General features: G+C 38.3%; 1 protein-coding gene across 6 annotated transcripts in view; it reads right to left on the reverse strand.

The window, feature by feature from the left end:
• Positions 1-27,179, reverse strand: part of Pcsk5 (proprotein convertase subtilisin/kexin type 5) — a 433,314-nt gene that overhangs the window by 185,467 nt on the left and 220,668 nt on the right. For all 6 annotated transcript variants that reach the window (XM_023722966.1, XM_023722964.1, XM_023722965.1 and 3 more), the window contains one exon: positions 10,303-10,406. In XM_023722966.1, the coding sequence (XP_023578734.1) occupies positions 10,303-10,406 (104 nt within the window). The remainder of the gene's footprint in view (positions 1-10,302; positions 10,407-27,179) is intronic.

The raw sequence follows: 27,179 nt of genomic DNA on the forward strand, positions 1-27,179 counted from the left end.
TATTTGGTACAGGGTCTCAGTACACCGCTCAGACTCATAGTGATCTTCCTGTTTTCAGTCCCCCCAGTGTTGGGATAACAGGTATGCACCACCATACTCCATATCAGTGGCTGGCTTGCTGATGGGCCAGCACAGCATTTGGTACTGGGGATTGAACCCAGGTCCTTGAGCTTACCAGGCAGGTGCTCAGAGTACCAAGCTATTTTGCCGGCCTCCTTTGGCCATTTCTATCAGGGATTTTCCTTGAGTGCAAAAATATTATTATGGAAGAGATACTTCACTTTACATGCATGGTGAGGCCAGTATCTTATTAGAACTAGGTAGGGATGCACAGATGGAAGGAAAACATAGACCCAAAGTACAGCTTCTCATTTGTTAATATCTAGCAGCGATCACAGGACTCTTCTTTCTGACTCACATAAGCCTGACTTTGGAAACTTCAAGGTGTACTGTCTTTCCTGGTATAGTGCTGTAAAATGAAATCTGTTGAAACCATTAGTAGGGTGTGTGATGAAGTTCAATTGCTTTGAAATGCCATAGGCTAGCAAAATGTGAACATGTGTAAAGAGTCTGAATTGGGACTCTAAGAGGAGGAAAAAAGTCTGGATCTATTTATTTTGCAGCTGAGTAATCCAGATGGATTCTGCAAAGTGATCGCCTGGCATGTCACCTGACCCTGCTAGATGCAGTGGCCTCAGAAAGTCATGCACAGAACTAGGGTGGGATTAACTTTCAGGATTCTTTTGTGAATCTTGGATCTGGTTTATATTAAAGACACTGGCACTGACACAGAGATCTCTCTGGATTGTATAAAAGAATCATCTTACTAATACAATGTTTTTAAAAGATGCCATTGTAAGGCCCTTTTACCACTTGTGCATTTGGGACACTTGCTAGTCTGGAGCTGTCTCCCACAATTGCCCTTTGCTCAGGCTCATTGTAGATTCAGCAGGTGACAGTCCTGTGCTCCCTAGGGTGGGCGCACAGCTAGTGCTGTAGTCCATGCTAGGAATATCGCTCCAGGGTACAGATGATGTCCGTGTGCTAGTTTCAGTAAGAATGTTTCTCCTGCTGATTTTAACCCAAGTTTCCCTTTTATGCCTAACGTTCTACTGGAGAGTAGGGAGCACCTTCACCAGGCAGCCTGGTGAGCCTTATGGAAAGCTTCAAATAAAGCCTTTCTCCAGTCTCTGTGCTGATAGGTCCCACCTGTCAGTATTTCCAAGGACCCTGGAGTGACAACTCAGCAGCATAAGTGCCTGCCTAGCAAGCCCAAGGTTCTGAGTTCATTTGGAATTCAAGTAGCTTCAGTCATTTTCATCACAAAAAAAGAATGAATGCATACAAGGATATACAAGGATATGAGATCTCACTTATGAGATATTTCTAGAAATCTTATGTAGAGAGCTGGAAACACATTTAGTGATAACAGTTATAAGTTCAATTCTAGTAGTGCCAGAGGACTGTAACTTCGGTGACACCAGGTCATTTTACTAAGGAAGGTTAAGTCCTAGGAGTGTCAAGATGGAAGCACTGGGTGAAGAGTAAAATGAATAACATAATCTTTTGATGGATACCTTTAAAAGATACCTGTGTCTTCAGTGATTCTAAGAGGCATCACAATAGTTTCATGGGATAGAATAGTCTGTGGAGGACCTGTGTGAATTAGAGGTGTTCATCACTGCACTGTACAGTACAAGGATCTGTGTAGTTCCTAGACTGAGTTTCAGTTTCAAATCTACCTAGCAGTCTTCTCTCTTCTGCAGTAACAACTGTACAACCAACTGTGGTGGCCCTCACAAACGCTCAAAGGTATTGCTTATGATTTTTTGTTATAGCCTCTGATTCTCTAGTGATACATGTCTGGAATTCAGGGAGGATTTTAGGCTGGGTTGTAAAATATTGTACTGGAACAAAGCTGGACACATACTGTCTGCCTTGGCTCTGAAGAGACTTCTGAGAGTAACATGAATTGGTACAAATGATTTCCAGACAAACTATACTCACACAATGCATTAAGAAAGCATGTATGCTGTAACTGCTGGCAAGTTCAAAAAAGCAATGCAGCTTCCTAAGACTTTTGACAATTCCTAGTTGGCTTCATGGCTGAGAAAAATCGTACCAATGGAAGACTGCAGAAGAAGAGCCCCTCTAAACTCTCCATGCTTCTGTCACTGCTTGCGGCCTACACGACTCAAGAGGCAAACCAGAATTGTGGTACTCAGTTTCTTAATCTTTGCAAGGTCATGTGGCAGGCACAGACTGCAACTGTAATTTAAAAAGAAATCCAGATAGCAGAAGGCAAGCAATTTTGTGAAGATCGAGAACAACAACAATAGGAAAGGACTTCATTAAAGGAGACTCACAAAGGCTTCTCAAAGAAAAAATTTCTGGCCTGATATTTTTCAAGAAGCAATCTTATCACTATACCTCTTGCCCTGGGTTTATTAAAATGCCACTTGGAAAAGTATTTCTCTTATAAAAGAATCTAGCAAAGATGATTATATATCACAACTCTTAATTCTTCTCATTCAGGAGGCCAAGAAAAGATGACAAACTTTGCTAAATGTCATGGCTACCTACAGTTACATGCTAAGATAATATAAAGTGATCACTGGGACAGAATTTGCACCCATTTCAATAAGTCAGTTTGTTATACACATGTTATTCTGTAGGGTATATCACAGGATTAATAGAGCCGCACTAGCAATGTGGGAGATAAGACTCTGATATTAGACTAGCAATGAGAACCAACTGGTGTGGAAACCACTACTGTTATCAAACTCACCTCCTTGAATCACTACGTGGCTCTGAAATGTATTTCAAATCAAATGAGAATGCCTAACTCTAGGATTCAAGTAGTGTTGCTCTCAGTATCTTTTAAATTGCTTTCCTTATCACACCGCACCTCCTGTGTTTTGCACTTTCAGACAAGTTTTGAGTCTCAAAATTAGTAATCCTAAACTTTTCCAGCATCTTCCAACCTCTCCTTATATTTATTCTTTTCATTTGTGTTGTGCACGTGGCACTAATAGAATTTGTAATTGTCAACATAATATATTTTGGAAACAGCTGAACCCATTTATTGTACATTGAAATCCAAGTAATCTTATTTAAAAAAAAAAAAAAGAACACATGAACTAGGAGGTCAACCATTTATCAAGAATCGGTAACTGAAATCATTTACAAAACACAATGAAAACAACAACGTGAATTAGAGAAAACAATGGACAAAGATGAAGCTAGAACTGCTACAGCGTTAGGAGACTATAACGTAGTGACTCTATGATTTGAAAGCGATGACTGGGCTGATATCACTCCTATACTACACACACCATTTTAAGGGAGAAAGTTCTATGCATGTCGATCTCCACTGGCTAATTTTGATAACACACAAATGCAAACAGACTATAGCTACATATCTTGTATCAGAATAGCCTGATTTGTAGATGAAAAATAATCTTACCTAAGTGCTTCCTATGACTCAATAACGGTGCTTCATCCTTATGGCGATGCCACCCTTTTGCCCTGCTGCTTCCTCTAGCCACGCTGGTCACCTTGCTTTTCTTGGAACAAATCCCTTTCGGCTCCTTCACATGCTGTCCACCTGGGTGAGCCATTTGGATTGCTTCCTCACCCCTCAGGGTCTTTGCTCAAATTACAGAAGTTGATTTTGTCTAATTTTAAAGAAAATTACAACTTGCCCACCCACACTTACACATGACCATTCATATTGGTTTTACTCATAATAACACCAAACTGAAAACTAGGAAGTCACTCATAGGGTGGAGATGATGGGCACCCCCTGTAATCCTCATAATCTGGGAGGCTGGGGCAGGGGGATCACAAGTTTGAACCCATCTTGGGCATCTTAATGAGATCTTGTCTTAAAACAATAATAAAACAAAACAAAACAAAGGCTAAAAGTGTAACTGTAGCTCAGTGCAAAGCCCTGGGCTCACTGTCTATGATCTCTCCCCAAAATGGTTTACCCATGAAAAGGTAATGGAATATACAAACTGTAGTCTAGTCATACAGTAGAATACTACCTAGCAGCAAAAAGGATTAAACTCTTGTTATGCTTTAGGACACAAGAGTATCAAAAAATGCAGATTGCAAAAAAGACAATTTCAAATAACTATTTCTATGAAAGGCTATAAAACAGAATCTAATCTATAGATACAGAAAATAGGTCAGTGGCTGCCTAGTGCGGAATAGGGAAGGCGAACAAAGGAACTTGCTGCGGCAGCCAGGATGGACCACACCCTGATGCTACTTGTTGAAATGCACTAAACTCTGTATTTAAAATGGTCCTTTTCATTGTATAAATTTATTTCCATGAAGTTAACAAAGAATAGCTGAAGATCATCCACTATACAGCTTAATTGCTTATGCAACTAACACGTCATTTCACGTTATCTGAACCACCGTGCTGAGTGAGCTTCATGGAAGCCTTGAATAAGAACATGATTATTGACTTTCAGAGTAGTTTCTGGTAAAGAGCGTGTGTGAGTGTATTCTGATAAGGTTGGGTCTCGGCTTCAATCCTAGAAATCTTATTTTGGAACTGGATTCAGAAGATAATGAACAGTGGTTCACAGAAATCCATTTCAATACTTTATAGTCATGACACACATGGGAGGCAAAAGAGCCCTGGCTCTGGCTGGTCATCCTCTGTCACCACTTAAAGGCTTGTTATTTTAACTTTGCCCTTTAAACAACGGTTACCACAAAATATCAAGATTTGGTAATATTATAAGGATGGCCACCATGATGAACTTGAGAAGCTTTAAAAATCACTGAGCTCAGTCCAGGCTTATTAAAATTAGTGACTCAGATTTCCTCAGGAGGTTCCCCTAGACACTAGATTTCTCTAAAATGTAGAAGCTTTTGTTGTTAATAATAATAAAAAATCAGAGCTTATGCTCACACTTCGAGTGGCATATTAACACGGAGTTAGCAGGGGGTGGCTTGACACGCTGTAGTTCAGCTTTCTACTGCTAGTTCCTATACTGAAGCAAGTGATTGCTACCTTAAGGACTAAGTAGACTGACTTCAAAGCTGCACCAAAACATTACACAACAAAATTTTGTTATTTTTGTTATAGATAATGGCACAAAAGTGCTGGCAGAGAGATGATTGATAATTTTGTCCTAAAGTTCTGAGTGTATTTTTCTAGCCCATTTGAAGTCATTCAGTTAATTTTCAACTCCTTTTTTTTTTTTTTCTTTTTGAGACTGGGTTTCACTAGGCAGCTCAGAATGACCTTAAGCTTACTTTGCAGCCCAGGCTGGCCCGCAATTTGCAGCAATCCTTCAGCCTCAGCCTCCCAAGGGCTGGGATTACAGGTGTCCACCACCACACCCAGCCTAATTTTCAACTTTCAAACTACATTCTTATTCATAACATTGTACAATACCTTTATTCTTATGTTAAGGTGTAGCAAATATGTACACATGAAAACATAGTTTTGAGACTCTTTTCATGCTATTTCTACTTCCAAGGTACTTTTCACTTAACTCAGTCTTTCACATTATGTTTGGTATTAATTAAAGACATTTGGCAAACACCAAGGCACAAGATACTCAACAGGTTTCCTCAAAGCCTGCAGAGAATACCAATAGGATTCCCCTCTCCCCAGACAGGCCCACTATGTTGCTCAGGCCAGGAACTCGCTATAAAACTGGACTGGTCTTCAACTCCTCCTCCCTACTGGCTTAGCCTCCGAGTCCAGGGAGTAGAGGTGCACACCACCACACCTGGCTGACGCAGCCAGGTTCTTTAGATTGCACTAAAACCACAAAACTATTCCAAACATAATTTTATTCAACAATGATTAAATCTGGTAATAGTGACAAAAAGCAAGTAGCAAAACCACCGTTTTAACTCTATTTGCAGGATGGATGATTATTATTGGCACTGTCTTTTATTCATTTATTGTTTGTCTTGGTGGGAATGGAAGCCAGGGCCTTGTGCACTAGGCAAGTCCAGTATTCCTGCGATGCAGCCCAGCCCTGGGGATGGATTCTAGGGTGAAGCTACTACATGTGTATTTAAAATTTACAGGGACACAAGATCAAAACAAAGTGGCAATTTCCAAAGTCTGACAAGTCTAATGCTACCATTCAGAGAAAGATTAACAGGGAGAGAACAAGACCTTTAATTTTTTTAGAAAATATTTTAATCTTAAATATTTTGTAGGCATGGATTAAACAGTCTGAGGGAACATTGTGGATGTGCATCTTTAGATTCAGCAATAATTAAACAGGATTTGATGTCAGGGTTTCTGTATCCTCATGTAGATGCTTAGGTAAGTAATCTACCAGACAAATGAATAATGGTAAAATCTTTAAATTATACGTAGATGAGCTAGCAGATAGGCACACATAAGCAATGATCAATAAATATGAAGATGAAAGGTTTTGAGTTAGTAAGTATGAAGTGAATATGCATTCACGAGTACAGAAAAAAGATTCTTAGAAAAACTAGGTGGCATTTCAAAGAGCAAATTTTATTAGGTAAAATGAAATGTATTCACTTGCCATGGTTATTGTAAATACTAACTTCTGCATTTTCTTTTTGGCAAATGGATTCAGCCTAGAGTGAAACACGATTCCAATCCCACCTGTGACATTGACACATGAATAACATTTCATTGTGATCTTTCACGAATAACATGATGTAGAGATTACCAGTAAAGGTGTATTATATACCTTTATTCACAGCTACCATTAGAGTGCCCCCATACTGACCAGCTAAGTTGGAATATTATTTGAACAGCAAAATAATGCAATCAAATGAAACTTTACCCTTTCAAACAGGAAGACATTAGAAATCACTTCATATACTAAAAATAAAATAAAATAAAATAAAATAAAATAAAATAAAATAAAAATCTTTCATTTTGGTTCAATGCACAGCATGCTCAGAGGCTTCAGCACCTACACTTCTTTTGAATAGGTGTTACAAACTGAAAGCAACAGAGGGAGGTATTAAATATATGTTAAACATCTTAAAATTACCAGCCCTACCAGTGGAAACAAAGAGTTGGCAATTAAAGGTAATAAAGGTTATTAAGTTAAGGCCTCAGAGGCTAAGAAGTCACGTTAGACTTTCAAATATTTTCCAGGTGGGTTATCAGTTAGATTTAAAAAAGAAATCTAGTAGTGTAGTGGTGGTCAAAGAAAGAGTGAAGGTTGAGGGGTGGCTCCAACAGTGTGCTGCGGGCCAGGGAGGCTTACAGGGAGCAGAGGAACGAAGGGCATGGTTAACCCCCACTTAGTTGTCAATTTGTGATTTGCAATGACTTTTTCCTTCTTTTGCCTAGTAAAGATGACAGAAGGTCCTAATTTATTACCTGATGTGCATACTTGTTCCCAGATATAAGAGAGTTTAATTGTATACAGTCATATAATCTGAACACAAATACTTAGACAAAAAGGGAAAGCACTGATGTCCCTACATTCCCATATAACCCTAACTTGCATATTCAGGTATAATTCATTGGATTACACTTATTCTGAGAAACTAATCTGAAGTAAAAGATATTGAATGATAGTATAAGAGATTATTTTTATTATTGAAGCAGCAAGACAGAATAATCTTAGTTCAATTAAAATTGTTAAAAATCGCAACAGCAAGAGCATGGTCATTCAGACTGTGGTCTGCAGCTCTGAGGCTTCCTTTTCGGCCTGCTACTTCCGCTCCGGTGTCCCTGACAGAGGGCTGCTCTGAAAGCACAGGAACTGAAGGAGAAAGCTCTCCGGACCTCCCGCATCAGGATGCAAGGCTGAGGCCATCCTCCTCTCCTAAGAACCTGTCCACGAGAAGCCCATCACTGCTGCAAGAGGGAAACCCTTCTGTGTTTCCGGCCACGACACACACAGCTGAGGAAGGACGAAGTCTACCTGTGGGCAAGCCGCACACCTCTGTGATGTGAACGGGAGAGGGTGGGAGGAGGGGCTGCTGCAGGCACCCTTTTGGCTTATAGACAATGACTACATCCTCCAGTCTAGGGGGAGATGTGTGCCCACGGAATCCTGCTGAGCAAGGACCACAAAAGTCGACTGACTTGATAGGAACACAGAGCTCCTCCCGAGCTCTGGTTGCATGAACGTCTTCTAAACATTAGCTCTTTTTTTATTCTTCCAGTTAATATTTCATACAAAGCAGCCCATTTTTCTCTAGTCATGGTGACCTGCATTCTCTGCTTTCCCTAAGCATGTGGCTTCTTCTGCTAGGCTCCACCCTAATCACTTTTATTTGTGGGACTCTTGGGAGGGGATAGTAATCCTCAGAGTAGGGAAGAAAATAACTTAAAAAAAATCATCTCATTATGATCATGTTTAGATGAAATATGGGGCTTGCCATCAACAAAATTACAAAATAATTCCATAGGGAGGCCAAACCGCTCAGAGCAATTCATCTATAAAAAGGCAAGCCTTAATTGTTACTCTTGGCAGCCACGTAAGGGGGAAACACTACACTAAATATTGCCACGTGCAACAGTAAGATCCTGTTTCCTCCTTGCCAGAAGCAGCCTACACCTCCCTCTGCATACAGGTTTGGGTTTCGCGATTTGGTCTAGCTCCTCTGTTTCTCCCCTCTCCAAAACCAACAGAGGTTTTCAAAAGGGCTGCACGTTTTATTAGAACCATTTGCTCTTTTGAAGTTGCCAAAAAGGAGTAAGTAAAACTAAGACCCTTATTTGGGCTACAGTCGATTCCGCAGCTCCGTGGAGGTCAATGTGCTCAGTCTATGAACCCTCCACTGAGAAGTTCGCTTTAACTTGAGGCAGCCCAAGTCACGTGGTGGCCTGCTGTTCCCCCAACAGCCTTGGGGATTTATACAGGGTTGCTGGGAGCACGCAGAACGTCATGCCCATGACATACGTGTATGGAAAGTTACACTCTGGATTTTCCAGAACAACTCAAACTTCAAGAAAGTTTGATGTTTCCCATATAATTGCAATTTTGAGGTTGAGTATCTTGATTCAGGCTTGAGATCTCAACAAGTATTCACAATGTTTTAGGTTACAATTCCTTACACTCTGCTATATTGTACAGTTTATAGGCATGGAAGAAGTGCTTGATAAGAAACAGAAGTAGAGGAATACTGTTCTTTTTCTAAAAGTGATGTGAAGACTTGGGTGAAGATGTTATTTATGCAGTGCTGGTTGTCTGAGATATTTACCAGTTCTGGGCAAGGATGGGTCAATAATAAATTACTTGCAAATAATTTTCAAAATATACATTCCATTATACATTAAGATCATATATAAGACAAAAAAATATAGATAATATTCAGCTTCTCAAATATTTAAGTTTGGACAGTAGGGTCCTCAGAATTTAAATAACTTGTTCAGGATTATTCAGCATACTCTTGATGGCCTGAGGTCCAGACTAACAAATTATAAGTAGATATTCCTTGTGCTATGAAACACTGTTTTTCATTTAGAGGGAAATATAAATATATAGACATATAAATGATTGATATGATATTCAAATATATATTATAAAATTATATGATACTAAAATTATTTGGGAGTAAGCTTAAGTTGATAGATATGATAAACAGTAATGTTTGTTATAATTTAAGCCATATGCAACTTGAATAAATATAATAACCTTTCACATATCTGCTTCATATAATTATTTTCTTTTATTACAACATATATTATCTATGCCAATAAACAAAATGGCTACTGTTAAAAAGACCACTGGAGGGAAATATAATCTGCATCAGCCTTGGGAAAAGTATTTTGCATTTTTTTCTGTGCTATGCATTACTGCATAAGGAGCATACATTACAAAGCTTCGTAAGTACTTGCAGTTTATATAAAGACATATCTCTTTGAAGTAAGCCTGTTTTTCTGTTTATAGAAGTTGATTTAGAGAATGCATGGCCTAACAGTGCTATAGTATAATATATATCAGTTATTATTTAAGCAAAGTGATCAGTACAGAAGGTGAGGAAGTTTAAAATACATTTTTATAGATACCACTCAGATAATTAAGGACAGCGAAGAGTAAACTATTCGTCCCATAGGCCGACTATACTTGGGAGTTGGCTGATCTTTTAAAAACTTGACGTGTGGTCTGGAAAGCCAAGAAAATTTGCCTTATATGTTAGTTTTAATTTAAAAAATATCAATTGCCTTTTATTTTCTAAAAGAGTAAGCTCTTCAACTGTGAGCACAAAATTTTAAGTTTTGTTTGAGGGGGGTTCTATTTCTTGCTCTCCATAAAATGGGAGAAAAATAAAAATATTTTGCCTGTGACAGAATATGAAAGAAGTTCTCACCCTTAAAACCAGCAGCATTGGTTTTCCAGTCATTAGCGTTCAAATGTCCCGCACGGGAAGTCCTGACAATAACATGCTGTACGTCTCTCCAGGTCAGAAACGGACTGGGGAAAGACAAGGTAAGAATCATTGTACCAAAAAAAAAAAAAAAAGATGGGGGCAGCAGAGAGTCACAAGCAAATTAAAAAAGCAAAAGCAAAATGGCAAAGTACTAAAAACAAAGGGTCAGAGATTTGGGTTTGGGATAACCAAATGCCAAATGCCGCTCTTGTTCTCAACATGGAGAAGTGACATTAGTCTGTGGGAGGCAGAAAATGTAACCTTGAACTGAAGAAATAATAGGATCAAAGGCAGCATAACTTTGTTTTTAAGAGGGTGAGGGTTTTCATTTTCCTCAACAAAATGGCTGTCCAATATGGCATCACAGTTTTCTGTGTGAAGTTTATATCATTATGGGAAGTTTATATAAGCTGAAGTCAAGATGGAAGGCTGCTGGAACATTCTTTGCCCAATCATATATAGCTAGACATTCAACTTGCAAAGAACTTAGCAATGTTTAATCTTCTGTGCGCGTGCACTCACGCGCACACACACACACACACGCACATATTATATAGGGTATGGAAAAATCTTAAATCAGGTCCCCATGTTCAGTGCTTTTCAAGGAAGACATCAAGATACAGAACCCATGTTGGGTCTCCTAAGACCAAATGGTGATAGTCACCATTCCTAAATAATCGTTACACTACATTACTGGACAGCGAGTTCTTACAGCCCTTAGCCTGACAACCACTATGGCACTGGAAGTACACGCACCAGCGAAATGCGATGGTGATCATAAATACATAGAAAGTAAATCCAGCACATGAACAGACTCCTGTCTTCTTTCAAGGAATATGTTGGTACGAGAAGATATTCGATTCAGCACGTGTGTGTATCTCTCAACAGGGCAGCTATTTCATTTCCACTTGAACTTTGAGATGTGCCCATCTTTTACTCTAAGGATTACGGTAACTACCATGTTCTCTTGTAGTTTAGATATTTGAGTTTAGATATCATCAATGTATTATTAAAAAAAAAAGACATGGAAATTATTTACATAAAGAAAGATTGCAGAACTTCAGAGGAATGAGCAGCATTATGTGATGTCATTTCAACAGTGATTTACTTCACACTACATATTCTCCAAGATAGTTACCATTCCTAAATAAGAACTTATCCTGTCAAGTAGAACTACTTTGGTGCCTCCACATACAGAAGAAGACTGGTATGTCCAGCTTTCACACTAACTGGTTGCATCTCTCAGCCTTTTCCCTTAGTGCTGGACTCCACAGCTACCACAGCTGCCCGCAAGTACTTCTGCATTGAGATTTTTCTGGAAGCATAATGCCTCCTTTGGTGACAGTTTCAGCTGTGGTCCTTTCACCCAATACTTGGTTTAAGCAGAACGAACTTCCCAAAGGCCTGCCCTCCCATGCCGATTGCCCCACAGCCCAGACCCTGCTGTAGCTTCTACTCATTTTTCTGATTCTTCTCCATCGTCTTTATTTTAGAAGATTTTTGCAATGGTGGTTTAGAATATTATGGAAAGAAGAAAAAATTACTTCCTGTCATATTTGCTCATGTGTGGATTAAAAGGGAAGGGAAACTTATAGTACTATTGGTAATTTTTAATGATGAAGCTCAAACATTGCTTTACTTTACAGTTTTTAATATACGTGATTCAGAGGGTGGCCTCCTACGAAGAGGGCACTGATCAGATCTTGGTGCCTCATTTTCTACATAAAATTAACCTCTCAAAGTTTTAATTTAATCACTTAAAAGGCAGATACTAATATATATTTTGTTATGCTGATTGGATCAAAGTAATGCCATTACTTAACCTAGCGTTTGGAGTACAATGTGCTTTTCAGAAACAGCATTTAATGTAACATTGAGCTAAAAAGTAGGAGCCTGCATTTATTTGGTAGCTTGGATATGAAGAAAATAGGAAAATCAAAGAACTGTTGAGTTCTGATATCTTTTTGTTGTGCTCTCAAACTAAAAATGAAGAATTCTCCTATTTCCAAAGGGTAGAAGCTTAGAACTACATTATTTTGTAAGGCTGCATTAAATAAAGAAGTTTTATTCAGCAAAGTATACTCCAATTACTTGAACTTTAAAAATATGAGAATGAAAACAATTATTTTGTTTCATTTGCACACCACACTTAACAGGAACCAATTTTGCTATATCTTTTTATTTTTGCCTTTTGAAACAGGGCCTTCCTATTATTCCAGGCTTGCCTCAAAATCACAGCTATCCTCTGGGCTTCAGCCTCTGGGATACTGGGATTACAGGTACGTGCCACCGTGCCTAGCAGGAACCAGTTTTAGATGCTGGTAAAGCAGCATGAAAGTCTCAAGAAAGTGAGGGAGGTATGTCACAGATCCCCGGAAAATAAACAAACAAAAAAAGGATGGTTTTGCTTCTAAAACAGCACAACTTGGTCCTCTGCTAACTAATCCTGAATTCGTATGCTAATTTAGGGCATTCAACACATTGAAAGGTTCTCATTCAGTTAAAGAATGAGCCAAGGTGCAACTGAATGCTGGCTTCAGTGCATAAGCTCTGGGTGTGCCAGGGGTACGGCAGTCATGACCTTTTACTTTCTCAGCATAGTTACTTAGGTAAAGGGCAAAGCAACAAGAAGTTGAGTCCAGAGAGACATTCCAGCCACTCACGACAAAGTATAACTCTCCCAAATGAACACACACATCTTATTTCTTTTACGAGTGAGCAGCAGAGGTTTCAAAAGTGCGTGGGGATTTGACAACTATGTCTAAATCAACCTAGTAATTTAAAAATAACAACACATAGTTAAAACTTCTATGTTTTAAATATTACCCTTTTAAAAAAAAAGGAAGGAAGGAAAAGAAAAGCAAGATTTTCATGTTACTTATCACCAGGGTAAAATTCCTTCAGAAATAGCCAGCAGTGGGGTCAGGCCACTGGGAGACAGATATTTTTCCCTAGGAACCTTAGTGCTACATGGAGCAAGAGAACAGGGGACATTTGTCTTACACCTGAGGCGGCTATATTCTGACAGATCCAGTAAATCTCCCGCATTCAACTCAGCCTGAAGAAAGGAGTTACTTGTTTTCATGCTGAGCTGCAGACACCAATTCTTCTTGGAATACTCGTGATAAGATGGAAGAAATAAGCATCAGAAAACCATAACTACATACGGGAAGGAGGTGGCTGGATGATTTTACTCTGAGATTTGATAATGCATAATTTCATAAGTGATCTAAGTAAAAAAATATCTTGAATTTCACCAAAAGAATGGGGAAGATAATGGATAAGTTACAGATTTGGACTTAGTGGTTTTTTTTTTTTGCGGAACCAGGGATTGAACTCAGGCCCTTGCGCTTGCCAGGGAAGCACTTACTCTACTAAGCCATCTCTCCGGCTAGTGTTTTGATCTGTAGGAACATATCTAATTAGCTCAGGAAACAGATCTCGGTTGATTTTGGGGACATTTTGGTGTAGTTATTAACAGTATCCTGAGAGGACTTCTGGTTTTCATCTTGCTTCTTATTTGTATTTACACTTACAGGGATGATGGAGTGGTGAAGACTGAATCAAACTAGTAAAGATTTGGTAATGGAGCCTTCTGGTAGCCATAGTTAGAGTGAAGCAGAGAAGAAAGGCTGAGTCCTCTTTTATGTGACTGTCACACTCACAACAGACACTCTAAATGTCCCCCTCTGCCCACTATTTTGGAGCCCACCTGTACTGGTCTCAGACAACATCATCTTCAAGAATAGAAAGACTGACCCACAAAAGCTTTACAACAAATAACAATCAAGAGGTCAAAACTCTAGTAGATTCAGAGAAAAAAAAAATGTACCTATTTCTCATGCTGACCTTGCTCTTCACCAGCATAATAAGCCACATGGAGTTATGCCACATGCCCCTCAAATTGGTTCCTGGAATCATTAACAATTACCCTTCAATAATACTATACACCAAAACAATTACAGTACTAAATGCCTTCAAAACCTGGGTAGTTGTCTACAGGTTTTCAAAGGAATGAAATGAATATGACTTTCTGGGGAGTTCAGTATATGCAATCTTCTCATTTTGAGGTTTTGCAACATTGACTAATGTTGGAATTATAGCCAATACTTAGCTGGTAGCTGGGGTCAAGCCATATATGTTTTATATATAATAATGTGTACTCTTGAAAAATCGTATGATATATGGGATAATCCCATTCCCACTGCAGAGTCGAAACATAGACCGTTACGCATGGTCCTTCCAGTGCTCTAGGGTAGGAAGTGGTAGAGCAAGCAGCTAAACTTGCTTGGCTTGGCTATAGAACTTTACACTCTCACTCACTTTCAATGCTGTTTCCAAAAAGGATCCACAAAAGCGATGTGTGACACACACACCCCCTGAGTTTTCACATTCTCATGGTCACACAATCTCCATATACAACTTTGTCAAGTTGGTTGATTTTCATTTACCACCACATTCAGAGTATTCTTGCGTCTTAATTTGGTTTGCGGGTTCTAAAAGCCTAACTTTATTTAGCACACTATCAGACATAAACTGAAAAATAGGATGCCAGAGAAATTATATCCTTTATAATATATTTTACATGTACAGGATATATTATAATACTATTATTTTATACTATTATTGTTACGAACTGTTCACCTTGTCACGGTCCCCCTCTAGGGGGCTCACAGCCTCATCAAGTAATGCCTTGAATCTCAGCCAAACCTGATCTTTAGTATGTCCTCAGCTGCGAAAACAGAAGCGTCACTGACATTGTTACCTTTCCACACTTACACTGTGTACCTTATTCGGAGCATCTCAAAGTACTCCACAGGCCCAACACAAAAGAGGCAGAGGAGGTCCCAAAAGCAGCATTTGGTACAACACTTCTCAGTGTAACTACTGGCACTTAAACTAGAAATAGAAAGCTAAAAACAAATTCCCTCATCAAGTTTTCCTGATAATTCCATCGATATATGAGTGCTTGAAATAAATCTGCACTTCACTGCACTTAAAAGCCAGGTCCAATTTGAAATCTTGATAACTGACTCACCTGCAGTTGTTTTAAGAGAAAAAAGGACTTTCTCACTTCAGCTCCCAAAGGATCTGTCATTTAATGCAATTCTGTGGTGACTGATAAAAGGAATCATAGATACTGATCTTAACCCAGAAGGAGAATTTATGAATAAGAGCAGCTACTACAAATCTAGATCATGAAAACTGATTCCTAAACAGAGTAATCTTTGGGTAAAAGTGAGATTCAGTCTAATGAGATGACGGGGTATTACTTGGATCAACAGGAAGTCGCACGACCAACCAGCTGTTACCCACATATCCCACTCACTAAATATTCACCTATAATCCAAGGCAGATCCAGCCTCCTTTCATGTTTTGTAAAAGTGTGCAAAACAGAAAGGCAAACAAGTAGCAGAAAATTAAAGTCACTATACTGATGCTAAAGAAATCATTAATTATGGGAATGCTTTGTGTATGTGGTGGAACAACACAAGAAACTGGTGAAGGTCTCCTGAGATTAATAAAATCTGACTGCAGTCAAGGCATGCAATTTATGAGCCAGGAACACAATAGAGACCACTGAACAAACAAAACTAATTTTTTGATTTGGGTCAGGTAGTGAAGAGCCACCTGATTGTCAGGCCCCCTTTCCCAGAGGTGTACCCCTAAGTTGGGTACATTTATCTTGTTCTAATTCAATATCTATTATTCTAATTCAAAAGTCCCTGGTCTAAAATCAGATTGTAGTATTGAAAAATAAAATTCACAATACCTTAAGGGTTAGCAACGAGGCTTGTGTTGTTAAGCCCGATAGCTACAGTGACCCACCCACACTTGAACCACAGCAGACGAGATGAAAGAAAAGGGGAAGCTGATTCAGAGCCACCCAAGCTCCTTGCCTATCTCACTCTTGTGAAACCACTCTCTGGTTCTATGAGCCCAGTGTACACCAGGGATGAAGAAACTTGGTAAACACACTGAAGAGGAGGTGGCATCTATTCCACAGTGGCAGATGTCATGTAAACGGAAGTAAGTTTCCCCTCTATGCATCCTGATTTATCATTGTAGGTATTTGCTATTACAACTAAGAACAAATTTATCATTAAGCCTTTTGTGCAGCCCCTGCAAACAAATGGCATTTTGTTTGCATACAGAGGAATCACTTCCTCAAAACTCTGCATGCAGGACTCAGAATCCAGTGTGAGGAACAGCCAGGGAAAAGCAGCCGGAGAGCGCACATTTTGACACAAACCATGACTGAAAGCTTTCCGGCCACGTTCTCTGTACCTGTCTGATCCATCGGGAGCACCCTGAACACAATCCCAAAAGCCTCTCTTCACCCCAAGACCAGCATCAAGGTCTGGCTCTTACCTTTGGCCCCAGGCTTTAAGAGCTTTTGCAGGAGACAATACATGACAAGGTAAGTGTGTCCTCTCTAAACTTGAAGCTCTCACTCAGCATCCACATCCTGATCATGGTACAGGCTATCCAAGGTCTTGGCTCAGGTAGACACCCAATTCCAGGCTAATGATGAAGACATCAGCACCACCCCCCAATTATTTTTGTTTTGGATCCAAATTTGTTCTCAAAATATTGAGAAACAGCCTCTAATCACAGGAGACTAGAAGAAAGTATCCTTTAGACCCAAGAAGGACCTTAAGCATGACCTGCTGTTTATTAGTTCTGTAACACTGAGCAGTTCATTAAACCTCTCGTGACTCAGTTTCCTCTGCTGTCATTGAAGGGAGACAACTAGAGAAGAGGCCAGATGATAAGAAGAAGGGAAGAGATAGCAATAGGGGGATGGATATGCTCAAAACATAGGTATGCATGAAAGTATCAAAAGGAAACCCATTAATTTGTACAATATGCTAATAACCATAACTAAAACAACAGCAACAACAACAAAAAATCTACTTCACAAGGTGTTTATTATATTTGAGGTAACAAACATAAAGCACATGGCACATGATAGGTTTTCCAGGGATGACAGGCATTTAGTGAGATTAACAACCTACCATAGGGTAGGAGTCCAGCTGGATTAAGCATTTAATGAATCTCCATGTAATGAAATGATTTTATTCACTACTCCTAAATTTTAATGTTTTTTTAAAAAGTATCTAATAGTACTATTATGATCTGTGTATATTTGTCTCCCCAAAGCCTCATGCAGTCATTGAGGCGCAGTTCTATAGTTTGTGATTAATTCATGGTCCAAGACTGGGATTATGGGTCTGAGTACTGCTAGGGTTGGGGGTATAAGTGCTATACCCAGTCTGGGGTGGACAGCCTGAATGTAACATAAGTGAGACAGATAGATTTACTATCTGTAGTCATTGCTGCTGCTACTCCTCCCTTTTGCTTTTGCTGCCTTCCGCCACCATGAACTACTGTCCTCAGCCATGTTCCACTCTGCCTTGGAGCCAGCTGAGTATGGACTGAAACCTCCAGCAACTGTGAGCTAAATAAACCTTTCCGTCCTTCATTTTGAGTGTTGGGTATTTGTCCCAGAAAAGAGAGAAGAGTAACTGAGACAAGTATTTTCAGCACCTTGGTACAGTTCTACTTAGAGAGATAATAATGTTGCTAAGGAAGATCTATCAAAAAGATGAATTTCAATAAGCCTATAGTGTGTAGGTGGCAGCTGACCAGCTGGAGAACAGACTGCTTGTATCCACTGTGATGAATGGAAACAAAGACCCTCTATTTGTGGCCCATCTTCCCCATTGATGGGTGGCCACTGAGGTTCTGGAGGACTGAAATGTTCTTTGGCTTGACAACAGCATGCTAGACAGCACCAAATCTTAGACCTGCTGAGAACAAGATTATTTATTTGCTTAACCAAATTGCCAGACTGAGATGTTCTAAGAATTTTCTACAGTATTCAGAAATTTTCAGGGTTCTGGGTTTGGTATTTACCAGTTAAATATCAAGTCTTTCGGCAGACAACAAATATAGCTGGTTGCGTCTCTGTGATGATTTTTAGTGGCACTGGAGACTGACTAGGCCTTGTGTATGCTAAGCAAGCACTCTATGACTGAGCCCAACCCCAGCCCCTCTTATTGCCATTATTTTAAATTATTTTATAGCTCCCCTTTTCCCTGTTAAATATTGAAGATTAAAACAAAGGCTTTCTATAGAATTACTGAATGTTATTATGCCTGTGTCAGAAATGCTTGGTATAGTACCTAAGTTCCTGGACCACTTGCTAATTATTAGACATTAATATCAACAAAAAATATTTTAAAATCATGTACTACAAACACAGAGGAAATGATTAATAAAGACTAAAGGAAATCTACTATAAAATGTTTGGAAGTATTATAAGAACTCTGCTGATGTGGTTGCATTAAGGAAAACAGAAGTTTTGGTGAATACTATGTTCCTGCTATACGGTCTCACCATCCGCCCACAACACTAGAACCAATGATCATAGACTGGAAGCTCCAAACTGCAAATAAAATAACCTTTTTTTTGCCTATAAACTAACTATCTCAGCTATTTTATTATAGCAATGGAAACCTGACTCATGAATGTAAGCCCAGGAAGGATAGTACCACATATTTTGTGCAGCTAGAGGTTCTCATTGTGAATAGTTTTTTAAAAAGTAAAGACTAGAAATGAAAAAAGAAAGGGAAGAAAAAGAGATAAAGGGGGAAAAACTCAAGAAGTACTGGGGACTGGAGAAAGAGCCAAAGTGGAAGAAAAAGAAGGGTACCAAGAGAAACACCACAATAATGTACAGCCTATGCAAAGCCTGGTGTCAAACAAAGGAATCAGACAGCATGAGCTCAGAGACAGTGAGGAAGGCTGCCACATTATGGTGTGGCAACGGAGGAAGGTCTGTAGCAGAGTACAGCACACTGCACTGTATGGTAGTATGGGAAACTGCGCTCAATGATGTGGAACACAATGTGAAACCTTCCTGCATCATTTTTAGAAACACTACAAGCAAAGACTAGACGCCCAATTTGGAGGACAGGAAGTAGAAACCAATTTCAAGATACCAGCTTTGTTCTGCTCTGTGATACTTCTGAGTCTCTGCTATCTACCAGATGCTCCACGGGCTTCCACATAACCCCACAAAGCAAGTCGAAGAAGCAGACAACGTCATTATTTCTTTTTACAGATGTGGTAACTATGGAAAGAAAAGCTGAACTGTCTTTTGAAAAGCACACAACCTGTTCAAACTAAAAAAGGGATCTGAAATCAGCTCTCTTGTTCTTCACAACCAAAGGCTGAAGGACTAGGTAGATCCTGCCAGTCACCAAAGCCACACTTGGTAAAAAATGTCTAAAGGAAGGCTAAACAGTCAGGAAAATATTAATTAAAAAGAGCTAGATACAATAAAGTATAGGCATTTTGATTACACATAGAAAGAAAAAAAATTCTAAAAGTGTCTACTCAGGAATTAAAAAGAAAAAAACCCTAAATTAAACAGGATTTCTGCTTAAGACAGGCCCTACAAAGCTTATTTTGGGAGACAGTAAAGAACAGTTTCAGCTTTTGAAAGGAAAGGAACCCAGAAAGATTTTTACCAAGTCCATTGTTCTTCATCAGTGAATGCAGAATCCAGGGATTTCCCTGACTGGGAAAGCAGGCTGACCTACTTGTTTACAAATACATACTCTGGGAACCAAAATAAACTAAACACTGTAAAAGTTCATTTTGACTTATGAAGAACTATGTCCAAATTAGAGAACCCAGAATGTACACCTGTTGACAGAAGATCTAAAGAAGACTCTATTTTGCTGAGTTCACACACCTATAATATTTAAATGACGGAACTAAACAAAAAAAGGCAATACAGATGAATGACCATTTTGTGTCTGTATATTCAAAATGGTTAGGATAGATAGATAGATACATTCTCTTAATTCAATAAATAGAGGGGTTTGTTCTAATAGTGTTTGTAAAGGGGATATCATGTCTGCATCTTGTACAACAAATAACCACCAGGAAGACAGTATACAATGTGTTAATTATTGAAACTGTCCTACCAATTTGATTTGAAACTGTCTCATTGCTATTTGTTTCTCAATAAAATCATGGAAAAAAGATGACTCTAATGTAAACTCAATATAGCCTTGACTTAATAATTATTTTTACAGAATTCCCCAAAGAAAACTTATGACAAATAATAACAAATTCATACCAATTAATTACTAACAAAACAGTCTATTCCAAAATCCAGGTTATGCTATTAAGGGTGGGGAAATCAGTAGATAAGGGCAGAAAAGTAAACATAAGTCAAGTTTATATAATGAGAAATCAAAGGAGATACTGCTGCTATTGTAGTATATATTTGTTTTAAAATAAAAACTAAACGTTAAGGAATAGGCATAGATTTTTCCACAAAGTACATAAAGAAATGTATGAATGACACGTGGTTGCACCTGGTATAATATCTTTGCCCAAAAAAACACTTAAAAGAACAAGTAAGTTGAATTTATTTGAAGACAGGTGTATCAAGATAAATGAAGCTAGTAGGAAAAAAAGCAGTTACTGGGAATCATAGCAGTGTTCAGATAATTTAATCCATTTTTTTCAGAAGAATATAAAAGGCCTATTTTTATAACAGCTATGGCAATATTGAAATGTGTGTCCTACAGAAAGACATTTAAAAATAATTCATGGATCAATTTAAGAGCTTTGGAAGAAAAATTGAAGATATATTGAGCCAAAGGGAAATGGCTATAATTACACTGAGGAAAACCACTGGTGTTGCTGATTATGACTTAAATGCAGTCCAAAGAGACCTAAAGTCAATAATAATTGCAGTGAAGTTCACTAAACACATAAATTATTTTTCTCAATTATCGTCTTATGGAAGAGGAAGCCAAAATATTATTAGTGACAGTCAAAATGACACCAAATGACTTTCAAAAGTTGTGGTCAGAAATAAATTCACATCTTTAAAAAATTGTATTAATGCTAAAATAATGATAAATGGATCGTGATTCAACTGATGTGATTCCTAAAAGAACAAAGAAGTACTTCTAAGGAATGTAGGAAATAAAGTTTCAAAATGCTCAATGCAAAAACCGATCAGAAAGTTCAAAGAACGGGTCCTTTGAAAAATAGCAAATATAATTAGAAAAAATTAAAAATCACTAATAATTAAAGCAATATTAAATATTAAGGCAGTTATGAAAACACTGTAAGAGATGCTTACAGGATTAGTATGTATAGAATAACTGGTTAATAAATTTGAGAATCTTCTGATCTGGATATTATTCTAGAGAATGTAAAAGAATTAAAATAGACATAATTTATCAAAGAATTCACTCTATGAAAGGCTTTGGGGCCACATGGCCCCAAACTTACAAGAAGAGTGATCTGAAAGGTCCCCCCCACTGCCAAAAAAAAAAAAAAAAAACCATCAAAACTTGCAAAACTCTAAAATTTGAGAAATTACTATCACCTGAAACTTAGAACTTAAGGGACAGATGCCAGTTTCAATGTGGGTTCAGAAACCTGACATTTCACTTACTACCTGTACTACCTTTTTATGAGGATTAAATGCTATAAGTCGTAATGCATATAACATGTCCTTTATCTATTATAACAATTTACGTTACCTACCTCCTATAATAAGGTAGTGTGTGCGCTCACCTACACACATATACAATCTTAATTTCAGTTAATGAAAATATGAATTAAACATCTCCAGGAAATAAACTCCAAAACATTAGTATGGGATACAATAAAATAATCCCAACAGATACCAAGAAAACACTCAAATTTCATTCCTAAGGAAACCAAAGGAGGCATAGGCAGAATGAAGAATGTCTTGCTGAAAAGCAAATATCCACAAAAAAAGAAACAAAAGGCTTAAAATAAAAAGAAATGGAAAACCCCCTAGAAAATCAGGGCCCAGGCATGAAAGTACACTATATCACTCTTGGTATTTAATACTGTTTGAATGATTATGTGATAGAACAGAAATGATACTCTTATCAGTTTCTGTTTTCAGCAAGTACATTTCATATACCTAAAATCATTTAATCCTAACAATAATCCCTTGATTTGAGATTATTGGTCCAAACTTCAGATGAAGAAACTGAAAGTCAGGACAGTTACAAAACCTAATGTCCCTTGCTGTAGGATATTCAGGTAATAACGAAAGAAGCAGGACTGGGACGGAAGTCAGCTGATACCAAAACCTGAACCTACAACAAGCAATTTGTACTATCTTTCAATAAGAACAAGTTTGAAAAATGATCATCACAAATGAAAAATTAACTAGGATTAAATTACTGCTATCAAATGCCATTCACATATTTTAAAAAATTCAAAATATCTACCACCAAAAACACATAAATATTCCAGGCTACAATCTGTAGTGAGTCTTGTTTCTCAGAATGTATGCACTCTACTCTGGAGTGTATACTTTCATGTTCTGCCTGATAAATGCCTTTATACCTCCTTCTAGGGGAAAAATAGCAATAAGATTTTCCATAACACAATGCAAATTAAGGGGCTAGAGATAAGCAAAGTGTACAAATCAACAGCTCTGTTACAGATAAACAATAACTAATTAAAGGCATTATACTAATACCATAACAAATATTTACTATTCTAAAAAGGAGATAGATTTTCTTGACTGGGAAAACCAACTGTGTAAAGAAGTCATGGATTTACAGCATTGTTATAAATTCACTGGGACTGTTTTTGAAACAATACAAAATGATTGTAAATTTTATCTCGAAAATTGTGTAAGAAACTTCTAAAATGTGAGGTGATTACGTAGTGCTAAAAACTTGACAGAAAACTAAAAGAAAAATGCTAAAAGACGTCTTCATGAATTCAACCACTTCAAGAATGAGAAACAAATTGTTGGAGAAGATGTATTATTTAACAAATAGCATTGAGCAAATGGAATCTCAATAAAAATTCAACTTAGATCCTCAGACTGAAGTAAATTCCAGTGAAATAAGCCCTGCTGGTGAAACGTTCAATAAGAAAATACTAGATGAAAATACACACTGCAAATGAATAGATTTTGAGACAGAAACAGACTTTCTAACTTAATGGCTCTTAATTGTGGGAAAACATGTTTAATTGGTAAGATTTAAATAAGATCATGTGTGACTCTCTAATCCTAATTAAAGAATGCATAAAAGACACATATATTCATGAAATAGTAAGGTAATAACTAAGGGTAAAGAAAGCTCTCTATGTGAAAGTGATATGAGGAAGCCTGAAATCAAATAATAAACTGATAAAGTATTTGCAGTAATTATGGAAAATATACTATTTACATACACAAAAGAAAAATATTACCATAAATGATCATTAGGTGACATATAGAGGGTTCCTAATATTACTACTTTCATGAGGAACTTTGAAACACATTTCTGAAATTCAATTTGAATATTCGACTTCCAATAACAGAACAGAGATAACACTCACCGAGATAAAACCTTTAATTTAATCTCGCTTGACTTCAGGTTGCATAAAGTATTCTTGGGTTAAAAAGGTTGACTTAAAAAAATAATGAGAAAGGGACAACAAAATGAACAGGGTTGGAAGGAAAATCAATGTATGAATGAAAGATAATAAACTATGGAGTATTTTCCTTATAAATACACGATTTATATTAATATTTGATAAGAGCATAACATTAGGAATTATTACATGATTCAAGTATAAAATAGCGGCTGAAATTTGTATAGAACTTTCATTTATACATACATGATTATTAGCCATAATTTTTACAAAGGGTATGTGTTGTTTTGGTGACAATAACTTAATTTTAAAAGTAGTTCTACTGTTAGTAATATTGGGCTGTGGGCCTGTTCTTTTAGGCATTATTTACTCATTCTCAAGATAGCAGAGGCAAAAGGAACAAGTGGGATGTTTGCAAGCAGCACTCTAATGAAAAAGGCTCTCAATTTCCTGGGTTACAAAGATGAGTAAAATTTTTTTCAGTATGGGAATCAAGGTGAGATTGGTCACTTTTAATTTTTCCAAAAAAGGATAGTCATACCAATACAAAACTGTATTAACAAAAGAGCACACAGTTTCTAAGTACTTGTTTAAAAAAGTCCTTTAAAATAATACTCTATTTTAAAAACAGCCCATATTCAATAATCATTGCTCTGCTCCTTTGCCTGGAGATTCTTGAACATTCACCAAATAGCATCTCAGCAGACCAGATGGTCTCTGGGCAGAATTCCAATATCCGGGTTCTCAGACAAATGGATAACAATTACTTTATGTTCCAGGTGTGGGATCCCACATAACTGAGAATTTTGCACAATAAAAATTGTAATGTTGAATATGTCTATTACAGGAGATGGGGTCATGGAAGTTCAATTTCACTGGCATCTAAATCTAGAGCAGAGAGTAAGGATGGCTAACATGTCAACATGGCTAATGTGATCAGTTCCTTACATACCCTCTTCAGGAAGCTCAGAAATACTCTGGGAGTCCTCTGGGAAGCTTCTTTGGGGCTAAAGAACTAGCAGAGGCCATGTAGGGGCAGGCAGAGAACATATTCCTATGTGTTCCTTGCGTTTCAAGTATTTCAGGTAAAGTGCCCACTGAAGGCAAAAAAGCGAGCATTCTTCCTGCCTCAGTGAAGGACTCAGTTTCGGAGGTGACGTCAGTTTGTAACTTGTTTTTAGTCATAAGCAGGCATGTTTCAAAATTTGTTATACAAACATAAAATAATTTTCTTGTTTAGGCTTTTTACCACTTGGCTTAATCATTCGATGTTTCTTCTCCATCATGTAGTTATTATTCTAAGGCAAAGGCATGACTGTAAACACTACTGGAGAAACAGGGTGAAATATGGTCAAGACTGTCAAATTATAACTCAGCAAAAGCTCACAAAATCCAAGTCTCCACTGGATCACTGATACGACCCTAGGCACACAGCAGCTTTGCCTTATTCCTTCTTTGTCATTATCCATCTTTTCCTACCCTCACCCTCTATCACCTGCTACCATAATACCCATCATTCTTTGTTCTTCCTTCCATGGCAGGTACAATGATCTCTAATCTGTGCCCTGGCTGGAGTGTGGGATCTCTTGGAGTCAGGTTGACGCCTCACATACGTCCCTGGCAGCTCTGGCATGGGCCACACATCCTTTACTCAGATGTATTCTAATTCTTAGCACAATGCCAAGCAAGAACTGAATTACATTAAAATAATGATGTTACCAATTTGCTATTAATTCCAAGATCTATTGTGGTTTTAGAGCTGTGAAGCAGAGCTCTGCTTCAAAATAAATTATAGTAGCAAGCACAACTCAATAAACATTTCTTGAAGGAGTCAATCAATATCTAGAGCTGAAACTTATTGGCACTAGACCCCACTATCTACAGATTGCTGAAGAGATAGCCACACACACTTCTAAATAACAAGAAAAAGTTCCTCTGTTCATTCATGAATCCGAAACATACATTATTGCCTACTACTAGCCAAACACTGTCCTTGGGGCTAGGATTACTGTAGCACCCCAACTCTTAAGAGGCTTTACAGTTTACAAACGTTTTCTAATTTCATCTAGGGATCACTCATGATTGAATTGCCCGATTTTGAGGGCTTTGAGCTCTCTCTCTCTCTCTCTCTCTCTCTCTCTCTCTCTCTATATATATATATATATATATATATATATATTACTTACTTGGAACAGGGTCTTATTATGCAGCTCAGACTCATGGTGAACTTCCAGTCTCAACCTCCCCAGGGCTGGGATTACAGGCATGTGCCACCATGCCTGGTCTGGGGTCTGGCAAGGCATGCCAGGGTTTTTGGGGCTGGCATGGCATGCTGTGGTGGATAGCTAACTGGTGAGCAACTTGCTACACCCAGCTGAATTAAATAGTATTGTGTTGGGTGTGGCAGGCCCACCTGAGCATTGTTGCCAGCAGCACAAAGGCAGAACAGGAGAAGCTGCTAAAACACTGTTAGGGATGCTGTTTGGAGAAGCTGGTGGAGCTGTTGGAAGCTGCTAGTTCTCTTGGGCTGTTCTGCTGAAGGACCTCATCATGCTGGTTTCCCCAGTGAACTTTGGAGAAGCTTGGAGTCCTCATCTTGAACATTGATTCCTGGCTCCAGAGGGGAAGTTGGTGCACTGCTCAGCCTCATGAAGCCTGTCACATTGGCTTTCCTGATGGGAACTTTGCTTTCCTCATTGCTGGAGGAGCTCAGGACCTCACTGTTGCTGAGGATGGCTATGGTACTTTTGGGGAAGCTCTGGTGCTTACCTTGAGTGTTGCTTTCTAGTTCCAGTTCAGATCCCTCAGCCTGCTAGCACAGATCCTTCATTCCACTGGCACAGACTTTCTAGCTTCCCCCACTGATCTTTGGGCCTTTCTAGCATATATCCATTAGGCGGGCCTGTATGAGACTTTGTCATGGACTCTAGGCCTCCAGTTGGACTGGTGGGAGGCCTTGTTATGTGCTCTAGGCCCTCAGCTGCTTTCTTTAGTATTTAGTGTATGGACAGATTTCTTGCACTTGTAGTATGTTATTCTTGGGTGATTCATTATAAAATACCATTACAAAACGTGTCCTGTAGTGTATGGTTTACCTTGCAAAAACCCCAAACCATAACATATGTGGTACCTGGGATCGAACTTGGGACCTTGCGCTTACCAGGCAGGCACTTACACTGCCGAGCTATCTCCCGAGCCCGGCAATATACATATTTTATACAAGATCCTAAAAGGAGTCACTTGCACATTAAAGTAAAAAAAAGCCTTTGAAATACAGCTTAAACCCTTCTTGGTCTTTATAGTCACTGTAAATCACCCCTGCTCAACATTTTATAAAACTCTTGGCTTCTTTAGTCCTGGGCACC

Source organism: Octodon degus, unplaced genomic scaffold (assembly GCF_000260255.1).
Source record: "Octodon degus isolate 3935 unplaced genomic scaffold, OctDeg1.0 scaffold00095, whole genome shotgun sequence".
Lineage (NCBI taxonomy): Eukaryota > Metazoa > Chordata > Mammalia > Rodentia > Octodontidae > Octodon > Octodon degus.